We start from the raw sequence: 25,019 nt of genomic DNA on the forward strand, positions 1-25,019 counted from the left end.
AAGTGGCAAAAATCATTCATACTGCAAAAATGCCTGGCAATGACCATTTCCAACAGGAGAGAAGCTAAGCATTTTGCCTCAACATTCAATGACATTACTATCACTGAATCCTCCTCCATCATCAGCATCTTGTGGGTTACCATTGACCAGAAACCAAACTGGACCAGGCATATAAATACCAAGGCTCCAAGAGCAAATCAGAGGCTGGGAATTCCATGGCATGTAACTCACCGCCCGAGTCCCTAAAACCTGTTCATCATCTATAAGGCACAAGTTAAGAGGGTGATCACTTGCTCGGACAAGTGCAACTCCAAGAAGACTCAAGAAGCTTGACACCATCCAGGACAATGCAGCCTGCTTAATTAGCACCCCATCCTCCACCTTAAATATTCACTCCCTCCAATACTGAGACACAGCAGCAACAGTGTATACTATCTACATGATGTACTGCAGTAATTCACCAAGGCTCCTTCAGTAGCACCTTCCAAATCTGAAACCTCTACCACCTTGATGGACAAAGGCAGCAGATGCATGGGAACATCACCAACTTTAAGTTTCCAACCAAGCACCACACCATCTTGATTTGGAACTATATCTGCATTCCTTCATCATGATGTGGCGATCTCCCACTCACCTGACGAAGGAGCAGCGCTCCGAAAGCTAGTGGCGTTTGCTACCAAATAAACCTGTTGGACTTTAACCTGGTGTTGTTAGACTCCTTACTTCCTTCATCATCACAGAGTCAAAAGTCTGGAGCTCCCTTTCAAAAAGCACTGTGGGTATACTTTCACCAGTTGGACTGCAGATGAACACAACGACTCACTATCACCTTCTCAAGGGAAATTAGTGCTAGGCAACAAATGCTGACCTTGCCAGTGACGGTCACAGCCAAGAAACAAATAAAAATCTAACTGATCTGCAATGGACATGGGAGAAAAGATCCAAGACAGGAACACACATGCAATTCTGCACGCAATTTCAACTAACTGGGCTTAAGAGTGCTAATTTACAAAAGAATCTATCTACTACTTGAAAAGTTTGCAAAGAAATATCAGAAAAATTCAACTGGTGGATTAGTCTCATATTTTCATGGACTATTGCAAATTTCTCTATTGTTTCTGCTTTAAAAGATTGGCAAATCAGCCAGTTTGGTAACTCAGACAAATAAAAAGACGTCTGGAACTAGATTAATCACTTCTGAAATGATGCGGGTTTGGAATGAAAGTCCTACACTGTAAGTACAGAGAATACATGTACGAGTCCTAAGTTATAAATGCACTCTATTCACCTGAGAAATGTATCTCAAAAGCTGAGAAACCCTGGATCATATTTCAACTCATACGGAGTGAACTCGGCTGCTTTCCTATTGAGTACAAGACACTAAGCAAGAGTTGAGTGATAGCCACAAATAAATGATGGGCATGATTTCCTAATCTATGAAATGAACTAAAATATAAAGAAAATGTCAAATAATTGTATTAATACAAATTTCAAGTTTAAGTCCCATCATTAATTGTATATGGTAAATGCGATTTGTTAGCCCATGTGAATAACTTACTGCAAACAAGAAATCTTGCTATCATAGTTTTTTATCCATTTTATCTGTAAGGTTAAAGCCTTAAATGAAAAATTTACATCTAATTTCTTGCAAACTTTACTAACATTTCTAAAAGGCAATACATTAAATACTTCTGATTTAGCAAAACATTTGCTTTATGCCAGTTAAGGAAAGGTCACGTAATTATGGAAAATTAACTGTACGTAATTGCTCTCACAGCTTTGCTCAAGATTTCCAATTTTTATATTAGATGAAGAAACTGTCCAACATTAACAGGTAAGCATTCTTGGCATACATTTTGCATGAAAAAATAAGAAACTGAAATTTTTAGAAGAATGATGTTTCAGTTACTCACCACTTCCTTGACTAGATCCTCGACGATAAGGCCTTGCTCATCAGTTCGTAGATTGGTTACCCACATCCATCCATCCTCCAGTTCATTGTGAACAATAAACATATCCCCCTTCAGAAAACTGCATAGACACAATATCCATGTTGAAACTGCAGCAACTAAACAATAAAACCATTTTTAAGTTGAGATTAAATTGTTCATACCCAAGAATCTAAATAAACAGAACCTCTTGTAAAATAGCCAAATTAATTTGACATGGACAAGGCTTGCTTTTATGAGTTAAGTTTCCTGAGCAGCAAAGAACAGTACAGCACAGGAGCAGGCCCTTTGGCCCACAAAGCCTGTGCCGGCACATGACGCCTTTCTAAAGACCGCTTGCCTCTATGCGGTCCATATCTCTCTATTCCCTGCCTATTCATGTTAGCTGTCAAGATGATTCTTAAATGTTGCTATTGTATCTGCCTCTACCACCTTCGCTGGTAGCACATTTCAGGCACTTACCACCCTCTGTGTAAAAAAGCATGCCTCACACATCTCCTTTATATTTTCCCCCTCTTACCTTAAACCCATGTTCCCTAGTAATTGACATTTCTACCCAAGCTTCCCAAGCAATTTGAGGTAGCACAACTAGCTGTGACTTCACGTAAACATTTGTCCAAAAAGTAAAGATTTAGACTAGGGCAACAGCATGATTTATTATACCTATGAAATGAGAGGAAAAACAGGTACTTTCCTGAAAGTTCCTTTGTGATCTACTAAATACACAGGGATTCTTTTTTTTAAATTCCAAAGTAGTGATGTATCTGCTAAAACTTAAGACTGGTATCGAACTGGGAAAAACAAACATTTACCACGCATCATGTCATAGGTGTCACATCAGCCTCAGGAGTTAGTTTGCAGAACCCCCCCAACATTCTGCATATGCAAAGTAAACTTCACCATACTATAAGAGAATATACCATTGGACATAAATATAATGGTTTACAAGTTTACAATGGATAGTGCATAAATGATTTCTATTAAACGTTAGCAGCAGCTGTCTTCAGTTGTGGTCCAAGACATAAGGAAAAAGCTAAAAGGGCAAAATTTTAAAATGACCTTTGGTGAAATTGAAGTAAATTTCCAGCACACCCTCAGTCAAAACTTAACTTAACACGTTTCTAGACTTGTGCTGATAAACATATTATACATTTGGACCCCAAGTACATCTAATTCAGTCGATTGGCAAAACGGGCCTGAGTCACGCACAATACATGGTTGTGACTTTCTAATGCCCCCAGAAGTAACTTGCCATCCATTGGCTCATTCCTGTTGCCAATTCAATTCTTCAAGGTAATTTTCTCATACTAATTCAGCTTCATGCAAGTGATTTAATGTCAGTCCAGTTCTTAATGGACACGGACGTAAAACACAAAATTGCACCTAACTCATTATTTTTAATCGTTAAGATAGACCCAAGTACGTTTGATGTTGGAAACAGAAAAAAATTGAATACTAATGCAGAAAGGGACTGAGACAAATTGAGGAGCTGGAGTAGAACGACATGTTCTGCATTTGTCTGTACTGTAATGACCTGGGAGTGTTTGAAGTTGATGCGGGCTAACTGACATGGAGAATGCATTCCTTCACTGTGACTTTCCTTACTATGATAAACCTGGAAAGAAAGAATCATTGATCAGGCACAAAACAAGTCCTCAAGTTAAACACAGTAAACAATTAAGCTATCGTCTTCAGTTTCTGCCACCAATTCCAATCTCCTCCCCAGCCACTGTCTTAAACTGAACCAGATTGTTTGTAACTTCAGCATTTTAATTGATCCTAAACAGAGCTTCTAACTCTATATCCTCATCACAAAAACATCCAGCTTCCATAATATTGCTCACATCATCCTGCCTCGAAGCTTCTGCAACCAAAACCACATGCTGCCTTTGTTGGCTTCATACTTCATGTCCTGCTAATGAACCATCTCCTCCATTAACTTCAACTCAACCAAACTGATGGGATCATATTTGAGATCAAGTCCTGTTCTCCCAACACCTCTGTGCTCATCAACTTATCGTTGCTCCTACTTCACCAAATTGTTTAAAATTCTCATTCTCCTGTACAAATTCCTTCATAGTCACATGCCTCGCTCAACCGTCTCAAGATTTTTAATCCTCCAGCAACAGTGCATTCACCCATGTATAGTTTTTTAAGCATTCAAATGTCTAATTCTGCACATTGGCAGTTGTCTATTCAGTCGTCTGAAGTTTTGGAACTTCCCAGTTTTTTTTAAAAAGACCTTAAAAACTAACCTACATGTGTTAAAATTATATTAAAAAACTAATACAAACTGATGCAGCACAAAGGTTATGGAATATAAAAGCCAAGGTGATTTACTGCAATTATAGGACACCATCATAGAATCATCATAGAAACCCTACAGTGCAGAAGGAGGCCATTCGGCCCATCGAGTCCACACCGACCACAATCCCACCCAGGCCCTACCCCCACATATTTACCCGCTAATCCCTCTAACCTACGCATCCCAGGACTCTAAGGGGCAATTTTTAACCTGGCCAATCAACCTAACCCGCACATCTTTGGACTGTGGGAGGAAACCGGAGCACCCGGAGGAAACCCACGCAGACACGAGGAGAATGTGCAAACTCCACACAGACAGTGACCCGAGCCAGGAATCGAACCCGGGACCCTGGAGCTGTGAAGCAGCAGTGCTAACCACTGTGCTACCGTGCCGCCCCGTTAGACCTTAATGGAGAAAGTCCAATGATGTTTCAGATGGAGGCTGGATTCCCCAAAACTGAAATGTTGGCTTTATTCCCTTAAAGTGAGGAGGTAATAGAATGATCTGATCAAAGTGTTTATCATAATAAAGGGACAGATCACTGGAATTATTCTTCCCTCTGTCGAAGAATCTAGAAAGAGGGTGCATAACCAATAAACCAAATCAGTGGCCATGTACAAGGATTTCTGTTTGCACCGCTACACGTGGATCTTTGTGTAACATGTTAAAATTATTAGTAAGCACCATGGTGAACTACAGGATGCTTATTATTTTAACTTAATTCATATTAGCCTAATTTCATTCAGTGTTTGTTTGCCCACCTTTGGAGTGATTGAAAAGCACATCTGCAAGAGACACGAATATCTAGTGCAGAACACAAGAGGGTGCTATTGCAACATTCATGGGTTATGCTTTCATACAAGGAGGGTCCAGAGAATGTGAATCAATTCCCATAAAAGACAAACATGCAAACTAATTACAAGAATAAATGACGCCATTGAACCCAAGAAGCATCTATGCCAATCTGAATTTGTAACACTGGTTTTAAATAAATGCTATCATAGATTATGGGTGAGATTCTCTGGCCTCCCCTCAGCGTTTTTCTCAGCAGCGTGCTGTTCGCTGGCGACGGGATCCTCTGGTCCCACCTCCATCAATGGAAATTCACATTAAAGCAACCCCTGCCACTGGGAAACACACAACAGGGGGTGCACCACTAGTGAGATCAGAGAATCCGCCAGTGTGAACAGCCAGAGAATTCCAGCCTATGCCTAGATTATGGCTCAGAAAGCCACTGATCAAAAAAAGATCAATTGAGATGTTTAAAAAAGATAACTTACTTGGGAAGTAAGGTTATTGAATAAGGAAAAGGGAAGAAAATTACAATGAAAAGATAGAATTAGTAAGGCTAATAAAAAGGGAGAATTGGTTGATGAGGCAATAGGCCTCATCTGGTGTTTTGATTTCCTTCCACTAAATTTGGTTTCGATTTTGGTTTTGAAAAAGCATTCTGAGATATTCAGAGAGCTGTAAACAAGCTTTACCAAAGATGACCAAAGGTTTACCAAAGAAGTCAGAAGGGGCTCAAAAAGGAGAGGTGGTGAAGAGGCAGATTGACCTAAAGTCATTGTCAGCTTGGTTTACTGATAGCACGTTTCAGAAGCGTATGGATTCAAGCTCCAGTGCAAGACCTAAACAATTAATACTGCACACCAAAGCAAGGTTAAGAAGATGCTACCGTTGGAATGAAACATTAAACTGAGCGTCTCCTTGTTTAACCAAACAGAAAAGACTTCAGTCTAATTTATAGAATAGCAGGAGAGCTCCTCAAGTGTGGCCAAGATCCATCTTCCAAACACTACCATAGAAAAAAATAATTAAATTGTTACATGTTGCAAAGCTGTTTGAGGGAACTTGCTTGCAAAGTATTTGCATAAAAAGAATGACCATTCAAAAAGTAACTCTGGCTATGAAAACTTCGGTATGTTCAAGTTTGTTCCTCCTTTGGGAAGTGCTTCAAACAATAGCATTATGTTGATTGGAGGGATAGAGATCTTTATCAGAGGAATGGAGATTCCAGGGATGGAGAAAATTGAGATGTGTGTTGAATTAAGTTACCGAAATCAGAAAGGCAAAGGTCATGTAGCAATTTGAACAAAAGGATGATAATTTTAGAGTCACTGGATGAACAGAGAGCCAAGGTTCCTATTTGATGCAGCTGAGCCAGATCCGACATTGAACATCTAAGCCAGGTTTGCACCAGGTATGCTCAAGTGTGCATTCTTTAGACTTGAGGCAACAAAGATGAATAACACTCTACAGGGAGTGGCAGGGTTTGGAGGCAGTGAATAAAAGTTTTTTTGGGGACAAAAGCATTGAAGGTGGTAGTGAAGGAGTGGTTCAGCAAAGCAACAATTTCACAGCAAATATAGACAGTTGGGAGTGACTTGGGGAAAACATTTCTTCCAAGATTTGATGTGAAGCAAGTAGTTGAAATAGGTTGTGGATTACCCTCCTGCTGTAAACCTAGATTGTCTACAACATGCAGAAGATATAGAATGAATGTGTTCTATTTGGTCTGGGAGCATTGGATATAGGACATGGTGCTCAAAATGAACTCACTTGGTCAAATTCACCAAAAGATATTTGAAGTGAAATTTCTTATTCACCTGGGAAAAATAAATTTGAGTAACTTACGTAATTTCATCTGTATCTGGAACTTTGGTGTATGGCAAGATGGCCCGAACTCTCCTTCTATCCTCAACAGGCTATAATTTTGGATAGGAAACACAGTTTTTAATTTTTACAGGTTCTTATATGAAGCATATTATGACCAATTTAACACATCTTACTTTACTTACTGTATCTTCTACAACATAAAACAGCTAGGTGTCAAAATCTTTTTCAAAAGAGGAAACACATCTAATTCAACCAACCCATTTGGATTGGCATTATTTCCCCCACAGTGAACATCTTTCACTTGTGTGTCTCATTACTGAGTAGTGCCTTAGAAATCAAGGAATTCAGCATTTCAGAAGAAAAACATGAATGGACAACAGGTTTAATCATCAACAATTTTAAATTTCATGCAAATATAGCTAAAGTGGACCATCATATACTGAAATCATGTTAAAGGTTTTGCTTGTAAATGGAATATTGAAGGCTTTGGGAAGCATGCAGTGGAGTGGGATTAGACTAGATGACACTGAGAAAAGCAGCAGAGCATACTGATGGGCCAATTTTTTATATTCAATCATGGGACACAAGAGTCGCTGGTTGGCCAGCTTTATTGCCCATCCTTGGTTGTCCTTGAGAAGGTGGTGGTGAGCTGCCTTCTTGAAACACTGCAGTGCACGTGCTGTGGATTGACCCATAATGCTGTTAGGGAGGGAATTCCAGGATTTTGACCCGGCAATTGCGAAGAACGGTGATATTTTTCCAAGCCAGGATGGTGAGTGGCTTGGAGGGGAATTTGCAAGTGGTGGTATTCCCATGTATCTGCTGCCTTGTTCTTCTAGGTGGAAGTGGTCGTGGGTTTGGAGGTTTCTGTCGAAGGATCTTTGGTAAATTGCTGCAGTACATCTTGAAGATAGTACACACTACTGCTACTGAGCACCTGTGGTGGAAAGAGTGAATGTGGTGCCAATCAAGCAGACTGCTTTGACACTACCCTGAGGAGGACTCTTGCAGTGACATACTGGAGCTAAGATGACTGACCAACACCCCCCCCACCCCCCGCCCCCCGCCCCCCCAGCCCCCACTCTCCCCACCCCCTTCCAAAACCACAACCATCTTTCTATGTGCAAGGTATGACCCTACCAGTGGACAGTTTACCCCTGATACTCATTGATTCCAGTTTTGCTAGGGCTCCTTGACGCTAAAATCAGTCAAAAGTGGCCTTGATGTCAAGGGCTGTCACTCTCACCTCATTTCTGGAATTTGTCCATGTTTGAACAAAGGCTGTAATAAGGTCAGGAGCTGAGTGGCCCTGGCGAAATCTAAACTGGGTGTCACAGAGCAGGGGAGGATTTTATGGCCCCTCCCACCCAGCAGGACACTAGGGTCCTGAACTGAATGGAGATTTAAATGGCTTGCTGCTTCCACCAAGGGAGACACATCGTGGTGGGCCATAAAATCATTGATTTTCAAGCAACTGCAAAATATAGACTAATTCTCTTGTTTGGTTAGTTTTATTGATCTATCGTAGGATTCTTCCACCTACCAATGGCTTTACGTGAGCACAGTAAGCAGTCTAACAACGGCCTTGTAGCACAGAAGGGCAAGAAAAGGAGAAGGAAGGCAGTGGTGATAGGGGACTCTACAGTGAGGGGGTCAGACAGGCGTTTTTGTGGAGGAAGTCGAGAAACGCGGATGGTGGTTTGTCTCCCTGGTGCCGGGATCAGGGATGTTTCTGACCGTATCCAAGAAATCCTGAAGTGGGAGGAAGAGGAGCCAGAGGTCGTGGTGCATACTGCTACCACTGACATAGGCAGGAAAGGGGAAGGGGTTTTGAAAAGAGAATATAGGAAGTTAGGTAGGGAGTTAAGAAGAAGGAACGCAAAGGTAGTAATCTCAGGATTGCTGCCTGTGCCACGGGACAGTGAGGGAAGGAACCGAATAAGGTGGAGGATAAATGCGTGGCTGAGGGATTGGAGCAGGGGTCAGGGATTCAGGTTCCTGGATCATTGGGACATCTTTAGGGGCAGGTGCAACCTGTACAAAAAGGACGGGTTTCACTTAAATCCCAGGGGGACCAATATCCTGGCAGGAAGCTTTGCTAAGGCTACTGGGGAGTGTTTAAACTAGAATGGTTGTGGGGTGGGAATCAAAATGAGTTGACTGGGAGAGAGGAGGTTAGCTAAAAATAAAAGGGGCTTGTAGACAGCGTGAGAGGGAGGATAGGCAGGTGACGGAGAAGGGGAGCGCTCAGACCGAAGGGTTGAGATCTGTGTATTTTAATGCAAGGAGTGTAGTGAACAAAATGGATGAGCTTAGAGCATGGATCACTACTTGGAAGTGTGATGTGGTGGCCATTATAGAGACTTGGTTATCTCAGGGACAGGACTGGATACTTCAAGTGCCGGGTTTCAGATGTTTCAGGAGGCTACCTCGCTGAATATGTTTAAAGCGCGGATGGATGGATTCCTGAGCGGTAAGGGAATTAAGGGTTATGGGGATCAGGCGGGTAAGTGGTACTGATCCACGTCAGATCAGCCATGATCTTATTGAATGGCGGGGCAGGCTCGAGGGGCTAGATGGCCTACTCCTGCTCCTATTTCTTATGTTCTTATGACAGGGAAGGAGGCAAAAGAGGTGGGGGAGTGGCACTGTTGATCAGGGATAGTGTCACGGCTGTAGAAAAGATGGATGCCACAGAGGGATTGTCTACGGAATCCCTGTGGGTGGAGGTTCGCAACAGGAAGGGGTCAATAACTTTACTTGGTGTTTTCTATAGGCCGCCCAATAGTAGCAGGGATGTGGAGGAGCAGATTGGGAAGCAGATCCTGGAGAGATGTGATAATAACAGAGTGGTCGTGATGGGAGATTTTAATTTCCCAAATATCGATTGGAAAATCCCTAGGGTAAGGGGTTGGGGGGGGGGGGGGGTTTTTGTTTGATGTGTTCAGGAGGGCTTCCTGACACAGTATGTGGATAAGCCTACAAGAGGAGAGGCTGTACTTGATTTGGTATTAGGGAATGAACCTGGGCAGGTGTCAGATCTCTCAGTGGGAGAGCATTTTGGGGATAGCGATCATAACTCTATCTCCTTTACATTATCATTGGAGAGAGACAGGATCAGTCAAGCTAGGAAAGTGTTTATTTGGAGTAAGGGCAATTATGAGGCTATTAGGCAGGAAATTAGAGGCATAAATTGGAAGGAGGTTTTCTCAGGGAAATGTACAGAAGAAATGTGGCAAATTTTCAAGGAAAATTTGTCTGGAGCTCTACACAGCAACGTTCCAATGAGACAGGGGAGTTATGGTAGGTCACAGGAACCATGGTGCATGAAAGCTGTAACGAATTTAGTCAAGAAAAGAAAAGCCTACAAAAGGTTCAGGGAGCTAGGCAATGTTAGAAATCTAGAAGAGTATACGACTAGTAGGAAGGAACTTAAGAGGGAAATTAGAAGAGCAAGAAGGGGTCATGAGAAGGTCTTGGCAGACAGGATAAAGCAAAACCCCAAGGCATCCTACAAGTATGTTAAGAGCAAGAGGATAAGATGTGAAGGAGTAGGACCAATCAAATGTGACGGTGGGAAAGGCTGTATAGGACCGGTAGAAATGGCAGAGGTACTCAATGAATACTTTGCTTCAGTATTCACAGTGGAAAAGGATCTTGGCAGTTGCAGTGCAGATTTGCAGTGGACTGAGAAGATTGAGCATGTGGACATTAGGAAAGAGGATGTGTTGGAGCTTTTGAAAAGCATCAAGTTAGATAAATCGCCGGGATCGGATGGGAGTACCCCAGGTTACTGTGGAAGGCAAGGGAAGAGATTGCTGAGCCTCTGGTGATGATCTTTGCGTCATCAATGGAGACGGGAGAGGTTCCGGAGGATCGGAGCATTGCGGATGTGGTTCCGTTATTCAAGAAAGGGAGAAGAGATAGCCCGGGAAATTATAAACAAGTGAGTCTAACCTCAGTGGTTGGTAAGTTGATGAGAAGATCCTGAGAGGCAGGATTTATGAACATCTGGAGAGGAATAGTATGATCAGAAATAGCCAGCACGGCTTTGTCCAAGGCAGATCATGCCTTACGAGCCTAACTGAATTTTTTGAAGATGGAACTAGACACAGACGAGGGAAGAGCGGTAGATGTAGTTTATATGGATTTCAGCAAGGCGTTTGATAAGGTGCCCCATGCAAGGCTTATTGAGAAAGTGAAGGGGCATGGGATACAAGGGGACATTGCTTTGTGGATTCAGAACTGGCTTGCCCACAGAAGGCAAAGAGTGGTTGTAGATGGGTCTTTTTCAGCATGGAGGTCGGTCACCAGTGGAGTGCCCCAGGGATCTGTTCTGGGACCCTTGCTCTTTGTGATTTTTATAAATGACCTGAATGAGGAAGTGGAAGGATGGGTTGGCAAGTTTGCTGATGACACAAAAGGTTGGTGGGGTTGTGGATAGTGTAGAGGGATGTCAGCAGTTGCAACGAGACATAGATAAGGTGCAAGACTGGGCGGAGAAGTGGCAGATGGACTTCAACCCAGATAAGTGTGTGGTGTTTCATTTTGGCAGGTTGAATAGGATGAAAGAATATAATATTAAGGGTAAGATGTTTGGCAGTGTGGAAGATCAGAAGAATCTTGGGGTCCGGGTTCATAGGATGCTCAAAGCAGCGTCGCAGGTGGAGGCTGTGGTTAAGAAGGCGTATGGAATACTGGCCTTCATCAATAAAGGAATTGAGTTTAGAAATCAGGAGATAATGCTGCAGCTGTATAGGACCCTGGTCAGACCCCACCTGGAGTACTGTGCCCAGTTCTGGTCGCCTCATTACAGAAAGGATGTGGAAGCCATAGAAAGGGTGCAGAGGAGATTTACAAGGATGTTGCCTGGATTAGGTGGCATGCCTTATGAGGGTAGGTTGAGAGAGCTAGGTCTTTTCTCCTTGGAGAGGCGAAGGATGAGAGGTGACCTGATAGAGGTGTATAAGATGTTGAGGGGTATTGAAAGAGTGGATTCTCAGAGGCTTTTACCCAGGGCTGAAATGGTTGCCACAAGAGGTCACAGGTTTAGGGTGCTGGGGAGAGGTACAGAGGAGATGTTAGGGGTAAGTTTTTCACTCAGAGGGTGGTGGGTGCGTGGAATCGGCTGCCGGTAGTAGTGGTGGAGACGGATTCGATAGGGTCTTTTAAGAGACTTTTGGATAAGTTCATGGAAGTTAGTAAGATAGAGGGTTATAGGTAAGCCTGGTAGGTAGGGACATGTTCGACGGAACTTGTGGGCCAAAAGGCCTGTTTGTGCTGTCGCTTTCCTATATTCTATGTTCTAAGACCAGGTTAAAGTCCCCCAACAGGTTTATTTGGTAGCAAAAGCTTTTGCTTTTGGCTTTTGCTACCAAATAAACCTGATGGACTTTAACCTGGTGTTGTTAGACTTCTTACTGTGTTTACCCCAGTCCAACGCCGGCATCTCCACATCATGACTACCATTTACGTGAGCAGTCATAACTTGTGGGCGGCATGGTGGCACAGTGGTTAGCACTGCTGCCTCACAGCGCCAGCGACCCAGGTTCAAATCTGGCCCTGGGTAACCATCTGCACGTTCTCCCCATGTCTGCGTGGGTTTCAACTGGGAGCTCCAGTTTCCTCCCACACTCCAAAGATATGCGCGTTAGATTGATTGGCCATGACAAATTGCCCCTTCGTGTGTGTCAGAGGGATTGGCAGGGTAAAAAATAATGTGGGGTTACAGGGATAGGGCCTGGGTGGGATGGGCCTCCTTTTACACTGTAGGGATTCTATGATTCAAAAGGTAAACATAAAATATGCCTTTATCGTGGTATCAGGACATGATTCACCATTTGATAGATAACCTCTCCGATTTCTACAGTCATTCACACTGTTTTTGCCTAGTCCACGATAAAGAACAGGAACACATATCAATTCTAATTTATCAAGACAAGGTAAAATGAGACAACCACTGTCCATAGAAACTTACATGGCAGCTTTTATCATCTATTTGATATTTTGCTCAGTGATGAAAACTGTCTAGTTAGGCTGGTGGGTAAGGCAAGGGAGGCAGATCAGAGGAATAGAGTCAGGTTGAAAATCAAAATCATAATTCTGAGATTCAAATGAGTGGTCAAATCAGGAAACATCAGTCTGGTGATGTCAAGCTTGGAGTTTAGAAGTGTGTAGGTGAAACAAAGCATTGAGAAGGTAAGAAGTTCCACAGTCTCCAGGTCTTGGGAATTTCAACACAATTGTATGCAGTCTTTCAGGTTGTTCATGAATAGAACAGTACAGCACAGAACAGGCCCTTCGTCCCACGATGTTGTGCCATGAATGCTAAGGTATTATCAACAATGAGTAAATAGACTTTGGTGAAAAGGAAAAGTAATCACAAATAGTTCAGAAACAGAGTGGGAAAGGAGAACCACATTAATGGAAAGAGCCAACTGGCGATGAAACAAGACAATAAGATCTCAAAAGGAAGACAAATAGGACCAATATTAACCCAAGCAGCAAACCACATGGGTTTAGAGAAATATGTCCTCTGCAGTGCATAACTCCAATATTCTTTCTATAAAACAATTCACTTCCTCTAAAACCAAATTAAAAAAGATCACTCCCCTACTACTACTTAAGGCTGACACTCAAGTGCAGTACTGAGGGAAGCTGCAGTGTCTTTCAATTGAGATGCTAAACTGCTAAACTCTCTGAGGTGGACATAAAAGATTCCATTATACTATTTTGAAGATGAGTAGGGAGTTGTCTCCAGTGTCCTTGTCAATATGCATCATTCAATCAACACCACAAAAACAGATTATGTGGCTATTATAGCATTGCTGTTTGTGGGAGTTTACTATGTCATAGAAATCATAGAAACCCTACAGTGCAGAAGGAGGCCATTCGGCCCATCGAGTCTGCACCGACCACAATCCCACCCAGGCCCTACCCCCACATATTTTACCCGCTAATCCCTCTAACCTACACATCCCAGGACTCTAAGGGGCAATTTTTTTAACCTGGCCAATCAACCTAACCCACACATCTTTGGACTGTGGGAGGAAACTGGAGCACCCGGAGGAAACCCACGCAGACACGAGGATAATGTGCAAACTCCACACAGACAGTGACCCGAGCCGGGAATCGAACCCAGGACCCTGGAGCTGTGAAGCAGCAGTGCTAACCACTGTGCTACCGTGCCACCCTATGTGTAAAATTGACTGCTGCAATTCCTACATTTGCAGCAATGACTACATTTCAAAAACAAATCATTGGCTGTAAAGCACTTTGAATTGTCCAGCAGTCATGAAAAGTGCTATATGAATGCAAGTCTATACCAGCTCTTTGCAAAGAAAGTTTGATCAAGTGCTGTTTTCCAAGGAACAAGCCAGCACAAATTTCTAACTGCCATGGGCAGTTGTTCCAAGTTCAGTTGTGCCAGTTGCCCCTTCAAGCAGTTTTTCTTTTACAGAAATTGACTCTCACTGTTCCATATCTAGTTATACAATAGCATAATCTGGGGATTGCATCCCTTTATGTTTTGGAACAAACAACTGTGCCTTCTGCACATGAATTTCTTCAATCTCAGGGCGGCACGGTAGCGCAGTGGTTAGCACTGCTGCTTCACAGCTCCAGGGTCCCGGGTTCGATCCCCGGCTCGGGTCCACTGTCTGTGTGGAGTTTGCACATTCTCCTCGTGTCTGCGTGGGTTTCCTCCAGGTGCTCCGGTTTCCTCCCACAGTCCAAAGATGTGCGGGTTAGGTTGATTGGCCAGGTTAAAAATTGCCCCTTAGAATCCTAAAATGCATAGGTTAGAGGGATTAGCGGGTAAATATGTGGGGGTAGGGTCTGGGTGGGATTGTGGTCGGTGCAGACTCGATGGGCCGAATGGCCTCCTTCTGCACTGTAGGGTTTCTATGATTTCTATGATTTCTCAGTGTTAATGTAAGCCTACTTCTGACTAATAAATAAATAGAGGTTGAGTTAATACCAGATGAGGTGAACTTTAGTTTGAATGTAAACTACTTCATACAGAGTAATAAGTATGAACAGAATTGCTTTGTTTATGTTAAGTGGTTGGGGTGGGGTGTGGAATGGACTGCCTGCAGTGATAGTGGAGTCAGACACTTTAGGAACATTTAAGCGGTTATTTGATAGGCACATGGAGCACACCAGGATGATAGGGAGTGGGATAGCTTGATCTTGGTTTCAGATAAAGCTCGGCACAACATCGTGGGCCGAAGGGCCTGTTCTGTGCTGTACTGTTCTATGTTCTATGTAAGTAATGTTACAAAATAAAGAACATGCAGCATTTTTGACCGGCATGTCATTTCTGGTGTGGACAGTACAAGAGCCAGGTCCAGTCTGTGCAAGGATTGTGGCAGGCACTCATTTCTCTCCTGTGGAGCAATTCCTAGTTAAAACTCCTTTTGCTTGGTGGGAAACTCTGCTTTGTTCTCTGCCATTCCATTTGTCCTTGTTGCTGTTGTATGATCGTTTTTATTTTTCTCAGTTTCAGCAGATTGAATGTTGTCTCTTCACCATTAGTAATGCTAAAGAGGTCTAAGTCGTGGAATGTGCAGTATTCCTATACACTGGTAAGAATTTGTTAAGACATTTGATAATTTTGCCCTAGTCGATCCCAAAATATGTTTCATGGGTTGGACAAAACACACCGACAGTCCACTGGATGATGTGGTACAGACTTAATATATTGCATACCATTCTCTTGTAAGAAACTTCCAAATTCTTGTGACAAATTGAAGTCCATTGTCATTTACCAATTGTTCAAGGAATCCAAAACGACTAAATACTTCTCCTAGTTTTTCAATAGTCTTCTTTGATTCAGTAGATTTTCTCACAGCGACCTCTGGCCACTTGGTCAATGCTCACACCAAGGACATATATCCTTCAAAAGATCCTGAAAAATCCACAAGTACTCATTGTAAAGCCTCTTCAGGCCATTCCCATTGATGCAGCAGTGCTAAGAGTGTCAGGTTTCTTACCTTTGCACAGGAAGATCATATTTTAACTTTCTTTTCAATTTCTTTCAATTCAATTCAGGCCACCAAAATTAACTTCTTACTACTTCCTTCATGCGCACGATTCTGCAATGACCCTCTTGTAGCTTCTCTACCACCTGCTTTCTCAATGGTGGCAGAATGAGGCCCATAGAAGACGTCCCGACTGAGCTCTGATGGTTAGGTCTTATTTCTGAAATTTCTCCCAGTAAATCCAGATCTATCACTTGTGAGAGCATAGGATCGCTCCAAGTGTTTTCTCACTTGTCCAGAAGTGATAGGTGTGGCTTCTACTTGTTCAAAGTAGAAGATATTTCTACTTGAGTAGTCTGATGACCTACCTGGCAGTGGCAATCTTGAAAGTCCATCTGCATTACCATGTAGACTTGATTGTCGATATTTAATGGTATACGTATGTGCAGACAAAAGCAATGCCCACCTTCGCATTCTACATACTGCTAGTGATGTAAGTCCCATGTGTGGTCCATCAATAATGCAAATTCTCCCCCATATAGGAACTGATGGAATTTCTTTACTCCAAAAATAATCCCTAATGTTTCCCTTTCAATCTGTGCATGGTTACTTCCAGCCTTGCACAAGGTTCGAGATGCAAAAACAAAGGGTCTTTTTTCACCCAACAGAATGATATGGGAGACTACTGCTCCTACACCATAAGGGCTGCATCACCAGTCAACAGCAGAGATAGAACTTCAGGTTTTAAAATGCTTCTTTGGCATGCATGAAGGCATTATTGCATTGATCCATCCACTCCCACATCTTGTTCTGGCACAAGAGGTTATTGTAATGGTTTCAGAATGGTTGTCAAGTATGGAACAAATCTTCCATAATAAATCAACAATCCTAGGAAGGAATGTAACTGGTTAATAATCTGAGGTGCAATCTGTAATGGCCCTAACCATAGAAGGAGGTTTGTGAAAGCCGCTGGTGTCAATCACATATTCTAAATTGGAAGAACTTGCATTTGTCCTTGCAGACTCTCAGACCATAAGTCTTCCAATCGCTAGAGAGTGACATCCAAGTTTTGAAGATGTTCCTCTTCGTCTCTTTCAGTGACCAGGGTGTCATCCAGATAACACTGGATTCTGCTCAGATCACTCAGGATTTGATCCATTGCTCTTTGAAACAATGCAGGAGATGAGGTGAGACCAAACAGCAATCTTTGGTATCAGAACAAGCCTTTATGTGCCACAATTGTCAGAAGTTCCTGTGACTTCTTGTCCACATTCATCTGCAACTAAGTCCGACTCAGGTAAATTTTGCTAAAATGTTGGCCTCCTGCCAATCCCAGAAACAAGTCTTCAATGTGGGATAACAGGTACTGTTCCACACATAACATTGGATTAATGGTGACTTTGTCAGCAAACCCTTATGGATCCATCTTTCTTGATGTCTTTCTTGACTGGAGCTTTTGCGTGTCCCATTCACCAATGCTGACAGGATCCAAGACTCCCGTCTTCACAAGTCGTTCCAAGTCAGCTTCCACCTTCGGCCTAATAGCATGTGGTAAGGACTTTGCCTTCAACTGTCTTATAATAATAGGCAATCATATTTGATAATACATGCTTTAAATTACAATTACATTAGTTGATGCCAATTTTCCAATTCTCTCTAAATTTAACTCTAAATAAGCAGTGCGTGAAATCTGTGGGGATTACCGACGAAATAAATTGCGTTTCCAAGAGGCCAACTGGTTAATACGACCAATGAGATTACACAAATCCCCAGAATTTACACCATGCACACTGCAGCAACAGGTGAAAGGAAAACTTGATTATTTCAGGTACAGTCCTTCATTATGTTATCAGACGCAAATCTCAAGTGTCCCCATCATATTCCAATACTTTAATATTCTTTCCAAATTCCAAACCTAAAATTGAGATAGCTACTGCCTGCAAGACCGCTGGCCATTCCACCTCACAATCTGACTGCATACCCCCCCAGTTCTCCCAGCCTTAATCCAATTTTCATAATTCGGAATTCCATTACAGGCCCTCTCCCCTCACCAATCCCACCCACCACCTTGGACTTGAGAGATCAAGAATAAATAAATGCACATTGTTCCCAAAGGAGGAGGAACCATATCAGTGAACCTCGAAAAAATTAATGCCCTGTCCTTACAAATATCAAAATCTCTGAAATTCAATAAATAATCTCCCTCATTCATAGGACACAAGGACAGAGCGATACTTCACCAGGATTCAAAACTAATTGATCAGATTTTGTTCTCGGTGCCATCCATTCATTACATCTACCCACAGGCTTAGAACCATAGAAGGAGGCCATTTGGCCCATCGAGTCTGCACTGACTCTCTGAAAGAGTATCTTACCCAGGCCTATCACCCTGCCCTATCCTCATAACCCCACACATTTACAATGGCTAATCCACCTAACCTACACATTTGGACGCTAAGGGAGAATTTGTCATGGCCAATCCACCTAACCTGCACATCTTTGGACGGCGGAGGAAACTGGAGCACCCTGAGGAAACCCACACAGACACAGGGAGAATGTGCAAACTCCACAAAGTCACACAAGGCCAGAATCGAACCCAGGTCCCTGGTGCAGTGAGGCACTGTGTCACCCACCTTACTGTGGAATTTTAAACTAGAACATACTGTGACCCCTGTGCAGAGGATGTGGGTCCAGTGTGAACCAGACAATAAATTGCATATTCCCTTAACAATTCTTCAGTATAAGTGGTTAATGAGGAGTGTATAGTTTCAACCAGGAAGTGCAAGTTAGAATATTTAATTCAATGCAAAATTAGATATAAAGAGCAAAAGAGAAGGATAAAAAGATTGGATTGACAGCGAGAAAGAGCTCTACATTTGTAAAAGTTAATTTTTAATTCTAGGGAGATTGTTTTACAATAATTAAGACTTACTTACTGCGTCATTAAAAATATATTTATACCAGAGTGGACAAGCCTGAATATTTTCTGACAAGGTTTGGAGACATCTGTCACAAAAGTACAGCAAATTCAGCCATTCCATATATTGTAACACCATATATGGTCTCTTGGCAAGATACCAAGGCCATATTCCACCACTTCACAAGGCAATTTTGGACAGCTGTTTCCTGATTTCTGCATTTAACCTAACAGATGCATTCACTGGAAGTTGCTGTCCAACTTATATTTTCACCAAAGTGAATGCTGTTGTCTCACTCTTGTATCTATAGCATAAGCCTGCCCAATATTAAAAAATTATGGTTTGAGGAAGAAAGTCCTCATTGACTGCTCAACTCAATACTCTTTAATGTCTCAGCAGCAGAAGGCTAAGTTTCATGCTGCCACCTTTTTGGATCACAGTTACAGAAAAGCCCCTCAAACACATTTCCATTTCTGCATCTGTGTTGAGAAATTAGTCATGATGTGGAGATGCCGGCATTGGACAGGGGTAAACACAGTAAGAAGTTTAACAACACCAGGTTAAAGTCCAACAAGTTTATTTGATAGCAAAAGCCACACAAGCTTTTGGAGCTCCATCGTGGTGTTGTTAAACTTCTTATTGAGAAATTAGGACAGACAATGAGAAACAGAATGGGGCAGAGAAGATAGAGAGGGGAGATTGAAAAAGAATGTATAAAAGAATGGGGAGGAAAGAAAACACAAGTGGGTGATCTGAGAGACCTCGAGAAACATTCGATTGAACAGACTTCTTTAATCATCCTGCTTTTCATATGCGTTATATTATTGTTCACATTGATTCATGTCTAACATTTCTGACTTATAATTCATACACTTGCCTCTGGAGGTGCTACTGGAAACAGAAGCTTCTCGCCTTTTAGTAAACAGGACACATGGCTGTAGTATCCAATCAGATCTGAAAGGGAGGAAAACCGTCGTCCACCGATGTAATAGTCACCACACATTGCAATGATCCTAGAATGAGCACAACAATGCAATGCTGAGTTTATGTTAAGGTAATTTAAACAATTATTTAATTTATGGAATTTGCAACAGAGTAATGTAACTAATTTGTCCAATTTAAAAATTAATTATCTTTCGCCAGTTTGTTTGACATGGGTAAAGACTAATTGCAGTTGTGAAGCAGGGACAGTGGCTTTAATAGTAGCTTTAGATTTCTTCCCCGAGTTGGTTGCAAGGAAATTGAGAGTTTGGACAATACAGTTGATCAAATAAGGTGAACTCTCAGTCCTCATTCTTTAAGCCACAATATGAGCCTTCACACAAAGATTTTGAAATTGCCTCTAAAGTAAGAAGGCTGATATCAAATACAGCAATTCCAACTTGCTACAGCAGCACAAACTGCTGCCATCTGAAATGTACCTGGATGCAAAGTCACCTAATAATATGCAGAGTTGGCTTACACAATGTAGTAAAGCTTATCGAGCAATCACCAGGATTCTAAAATAAGGTGATCCAAGACCAAGGCATCACAATTAATGCTATAAAAATACACATTCCACCCAACAAGCTAAAACTGTCACTGATTCACATCTCAACTTAAATTAGAAAAAAAAACGTACATTAACTAAACAGCAAGAATAACATTAAACTTTTCAATTCTGTGGGTGCGGTGTGAGGAAGGTAATGGCTTAGTGGTATTATCATTAGACTATTAATCCAGAAACTCAGCTAATATTCTGGGGACTCAAGTTCGAATCCCACCACGGCAAATGGTGGAATTTGAATTCAGTAAATATATCTGGAATTAATAATTTACTGATGACCGTGATACCATTATCGATTGTTGGAAAAATCCATCTGGTTCACTAATGTCTTTTAAGGAAGGAAATCTACCTGGTCTGGCCTTCATGTGACTCCAGAGCCACAGCAACTGCCCTCCAAGGGCAACTAGGGATGGGCAATAAATGCTGACCAGCCTGTAATACCCATGTCCCACGAGTGATGTAAAAAAACTAAAAAAAAGACATTGGAGGACACCTACAAACCACATTTGCATCTTCTAACAAGATCTCTCTCATATAAGAATCAAATGTCTCATTCAATAACTTCTTCTACAGGACATTACTTCATTGTTCAAATGCTTTCTTTAGGAGCCAGGTCAATTTGTCCAAAGATGCTTGGGTTAGGTTGATTGGCCATGCTAAATTGACCCTCGTGTCAGTATAGATTTGATGGACCGAATGGCCTCCTTCTGTACTGTAGGGATTCTATGTTTGACCAAATTCTAACGAGTACCAAATCAACTGATTTTACAACTTCCATAAAAATTAAGGGACAATTCATTTCAAATAATTAACCTTCTTGAAACTAGTGAGAATAAGAACTAATCTAACTAGCCCTCGACTCTGCAGGTGCTGATGTATACTGATGTGATCTGACCCCTCCAACATCGAAAAGAGCAGCAGCAGCAGCATCACAATATCATCATTTATACTTTCCACATCAACAAGACTAGGACACAGCTCTTTTCTCCAGACTATAATAATACAAAGACACTGGGGAAGGTGCAACAAAAGGTTTACAAGGATGGTATCAAAATTAAGGGGTTATTCCTATCAGAAAGACCTGAACTTGCTGAGCTTTTCTACTTTGGAAAGGAGAATGCTGAATAATGGTCTTTAGAAACATGAAATAATGTTAGAGGTTATGTATTGAGAAGATGTCTCCACTCATGAAGGATACTATGGGCCTTAAATATAAGATAGTCAATAATAAGTCGAATAAGGAATTCAGGAGAAACCTCTAAACCTAGGAAGAGGTGAGAATGTAGAACTCATTACCATAGGAGCTAGTTGAAATCACTAGCTTAGACGCATTTAAGGGTAGCTGGATATAGTAGAGATTAGAAAAGCATGCTGATAGACTTACATTAAGAAGGATGCAGAGAGGCCTGTGTGAAGCATAACACTGGCATGGATTAGATGGGCCATGTGGCTTGTTTTTCTACGTGAATGCGGCCAAAGCCCTGGACTTCCCTACCTTACACCATTGTCGGAGCATCATCATCACAAAGTCAGCTGTAGTTGAATTAAAAGGTCAATCACCACGGTTATGCCCAGGTAGTTATGATAGTGGGTTTATGTGCAAGGTGGCCACTGAGCTTTTTAAAAATCAGAAGGAATAATGACTATCTACATGGGCACAAAATGGAGTTTAGGGTCTTTTGACCTGCTTTTGTTTTTTCTGCACAGATATAGACACTGACTCTCGTCTGGTTACGTTGCTATTGAGTTACTTAAAATGCAAATAACCTTCCCAGGTGCTGATGACAGCTCTGCTCCATTTCAATTAAAGAGACTCAGACATGGAGACGCAAATACAAATAAAAATATCCGGAGGCTATTCATACCTAGAATGTAAATGGGAATATCAAACATTCTCCATTCTGCAACAATTGCTGAGCCCATCGAACCGTTTGTGGACAATGGGAACACCAGTATGTTGGTCATATGACAGAAACTGTCTTGTAGTGAGAAGCACCTTAGTAAGTCTGGGATACAATGACCAGAGAAGAGAAACATCTCACCCAGGAAAAAGCAAGAACCTTGCATATAAATTCACCTACAGGCTGAAATGTAGGGCTATTATTTACCTGCAGGGTATATTTTCACTACGGGGCTGGACCACAACTTTTACTGGAAAAGCCATAAACCAGGTATCAAATCAAGTGAATCACTAAGTTAATTGCCAGAAACAACCAACCTCCATTGTTTTAGTGAATCAAGAGAGAATCCTCAGATCTTCAACTTTTCCAGCTACCATCGCAAGAAGTGACAGTACTCTTTTTGGACTCTGTTACATCTTTTGTAATTATCCTTTCTTGTGTGTGTGTGTGTGTGTGCGTATATGTCTTGTAAATGACAGAATGAGTGCAGTTGCAATTACATTTCAGGAGTTGAGAAAATAAACATTTACTCCATCTCATAATTTAAACCTATGAAAAAGCCTGCCTGTGTCTGTTCCTAAAAATCACAGCTCTCAAGAGGCTAGAACATTTCTTCAAAACACATCTTGTTGTGGCTAGTCAAGGGGTGGTGAAAACGGGAACCACCCTACCATCTCTCCCCTGTTCATAACACCACCATCTCAGAGGAACTAGGGATAAGTAATCAACACAACTTTGCCAATATTTCACTATTCTGAGAATAATAATAAAAGTGCTTCACTGATTTACTGGAATTCTTTGAAGATATAAGTAAACTTGTGGATGAGAACTATAACCTCAATAAGGCATTTAATCAAGTTCCATATATCGGACTTTTATTTAAGAAAAAACATAAATGTGTTAGAATAAGTAGTTCAGATAAGGTTCACGAAACTGATGCCTGGGATGAGGGGTGGGGAATCGTATGAGGAAAGGTTGGAGAGGCTGGGCCTGTAAGCATTGAAGTTTAGAAGTTTGCTGATTGATCTTATCAAAACATAAAAGATTTTGAGGAGACTTACAAGGGTGAATGGGGAAAAGATGTTTCCTCTCAAGAAGCTGGAATTAGGGGACACAGTTTAAAAATAAGGGGTCTCATATCTGCGGTACAAATGAGAAGTTTTTATTTCTCCGAATGTCACAAATCTTTGAAACTTTATTCCCCATGGAGCAGTGGGGGCAGAATAAATGAATATTTTTAAAGCAGACCTTTGATTTCCTTGTTGGTCAACAATCTATTGGGGTAGGCAGAATATGGAGCAGGCTCGAGTGGCGAATGATCTGCTCCTGTTCCGAATTGGTATGCTCGTTTGATTATGGAAAAAAACTCCAATATCAGTCACAACTGAGCAATGCTAACTTGTGAACTAGTATCTGTTTTAGAAACCTTAAAAATCACATTACTACCTAGTCCATTAAGGATTTGCAGCTAAGTTATATAATTTTCATTTTCAAGGGAGTCAACACAGTATGTTCAAATAGCCCCTACCCAGTGCACCCATCCCCCTTCCACACCCCACATTAATCTATTACTAAATATAAAATGTTAAACATATCACCTGAAATGATTGACCATGCCTGTTTTACTTAGAAACGAAAGCACAAATGATCCCGGTCTTCGATCACTTTCCCTGATGAGATAGCTTCCTGGTCGGCCTGCCTGACAAAGCCGTTCTTCAGCAATTGTACGATCCAGTTTTCCATGATACCACCTGAAAAATTAAAATGAATAATTTACATTGTATCGCAAACTTCAGACAACAAAATGATTAGTACTTTGCCCAAAGTGCATGGAACACTTGAAGATTCCTGTTATTAAGAATCAATTTGAAGCAAATTATGGGTTAAAAAATCATTTAAATATTTAAAAATCATCGCATATTTTGTGACAGGATGCATTTCAGTACAAATTTTAACTGTTATTCATTTTTTTTCTGACTATCAGTAGTTTCTTCTTATGATAGGTTTGTCACCAGGATGTCACCAGAATATCATACTAAACAAGAACCGAGTGTGGTAATTGTTGATGTGCATGTTCATCACTATTAGAAAATCTGGAAATTTTACATAACCCATTTGTCTTTCAGGTTTAAACCAATCAGCATTTTTGAGAGATATCAATCTTCTGCATAAAGCAAAATTACACAGAAAATTACTTTGTGATACATCTTCTAAGAACATAAGAAATAGGAGCAGGAGTAGGCCATCTAGCCCCTCGAGCCTGCCCCGCCATTCAACAACATCATGGCTGATCTGAACTGAATCAGTTCCACTTACCCGCCTGCTCCCCATATCCCTTAATTCCCTTATCGATCAGAAATCTATCTACCCGTGATTTAAACATATTCAACGAGGTAGCCTCCACCACTTCAATGGGCAGAGAATTCCAGAGATTCACTACCCTCTGAGAGAAGAAGTTCCCCCTCAACTCTGTTCTGAACCGGCCCCCACTTATTTTGAGGCTGTGCCCTCTAGTTCTGGTTTCCCTTCTAAGTGGAAAGAATCTCCCTACCTCCACCCTATCCAGCCCCTTCATTATCTTATATGTCTCTATAAGATCACCCCTCAGCCTTCTAAACTCCAATGAGTACAGACCCAATCTGTTCAATCTCTCCTCATAAGCTACACCCCTCATCTCCGGTATCAACCTGGTGAACCTTCTCTGCACTCCCTCCAAGGCCAATATATCCTTTCGCAAATAAGGGGACCAAAACTGCACACAGTACTCCAGTTGCGGCCTCGCCAGTGCCTTGTATAGTTG

General features: G+C 41.7%; 1 protein-coding gene across 1 annotated transcript in view; it reads right to left on the reverse strand.

Annotated features, from left to right (window-relative positions):
* The window catches only part of LOC144495025 (ras GTPase-activating protein 1-like), a 196,163-nt gene that overhangs the window by 117,229 nt on the left and 53,915 nt on the right, over positions 1-25,019 (reverse strand). Inside the window, exons 2-5 of the mRNA XM_078214823.1 lie at positions 23,818-23,970; positions 19,650-19,785; positions 6,892-6,962; positions 1,914-2,031 (exon numbers count right to left, since the gene is read on the reverse strand). Of these exons, the coding sequence (XP_078070949.1) occupies positions 1,914-2,031; positions 6,892-6,962; positions 19,650-19,785; positions 23,818-23,970 (478 nt within the window). The remainder of the gene's footprint in view (positions 1-1,913; positions 2,032-6,891; positions 6,963-19,649; positions 19,786-23,817; positions 23,971-25,019) is intronic.

The sequence above is a fragment of the Mustelus asterias genome, chromosome 6, assembly GCF_964213995.1.
Source record: "Mustelus asterias chromosome 6, sMusAst1.hap1.1, whole genome shotgun sequence".
In the NCBI taxonomy this organism is placed as follows: Eukaryota; Metazoa; Chordata; class Chondrichthyes; order Carcharhiniformes; family Triakidae; genus Mustelus; species Mustelus asterias.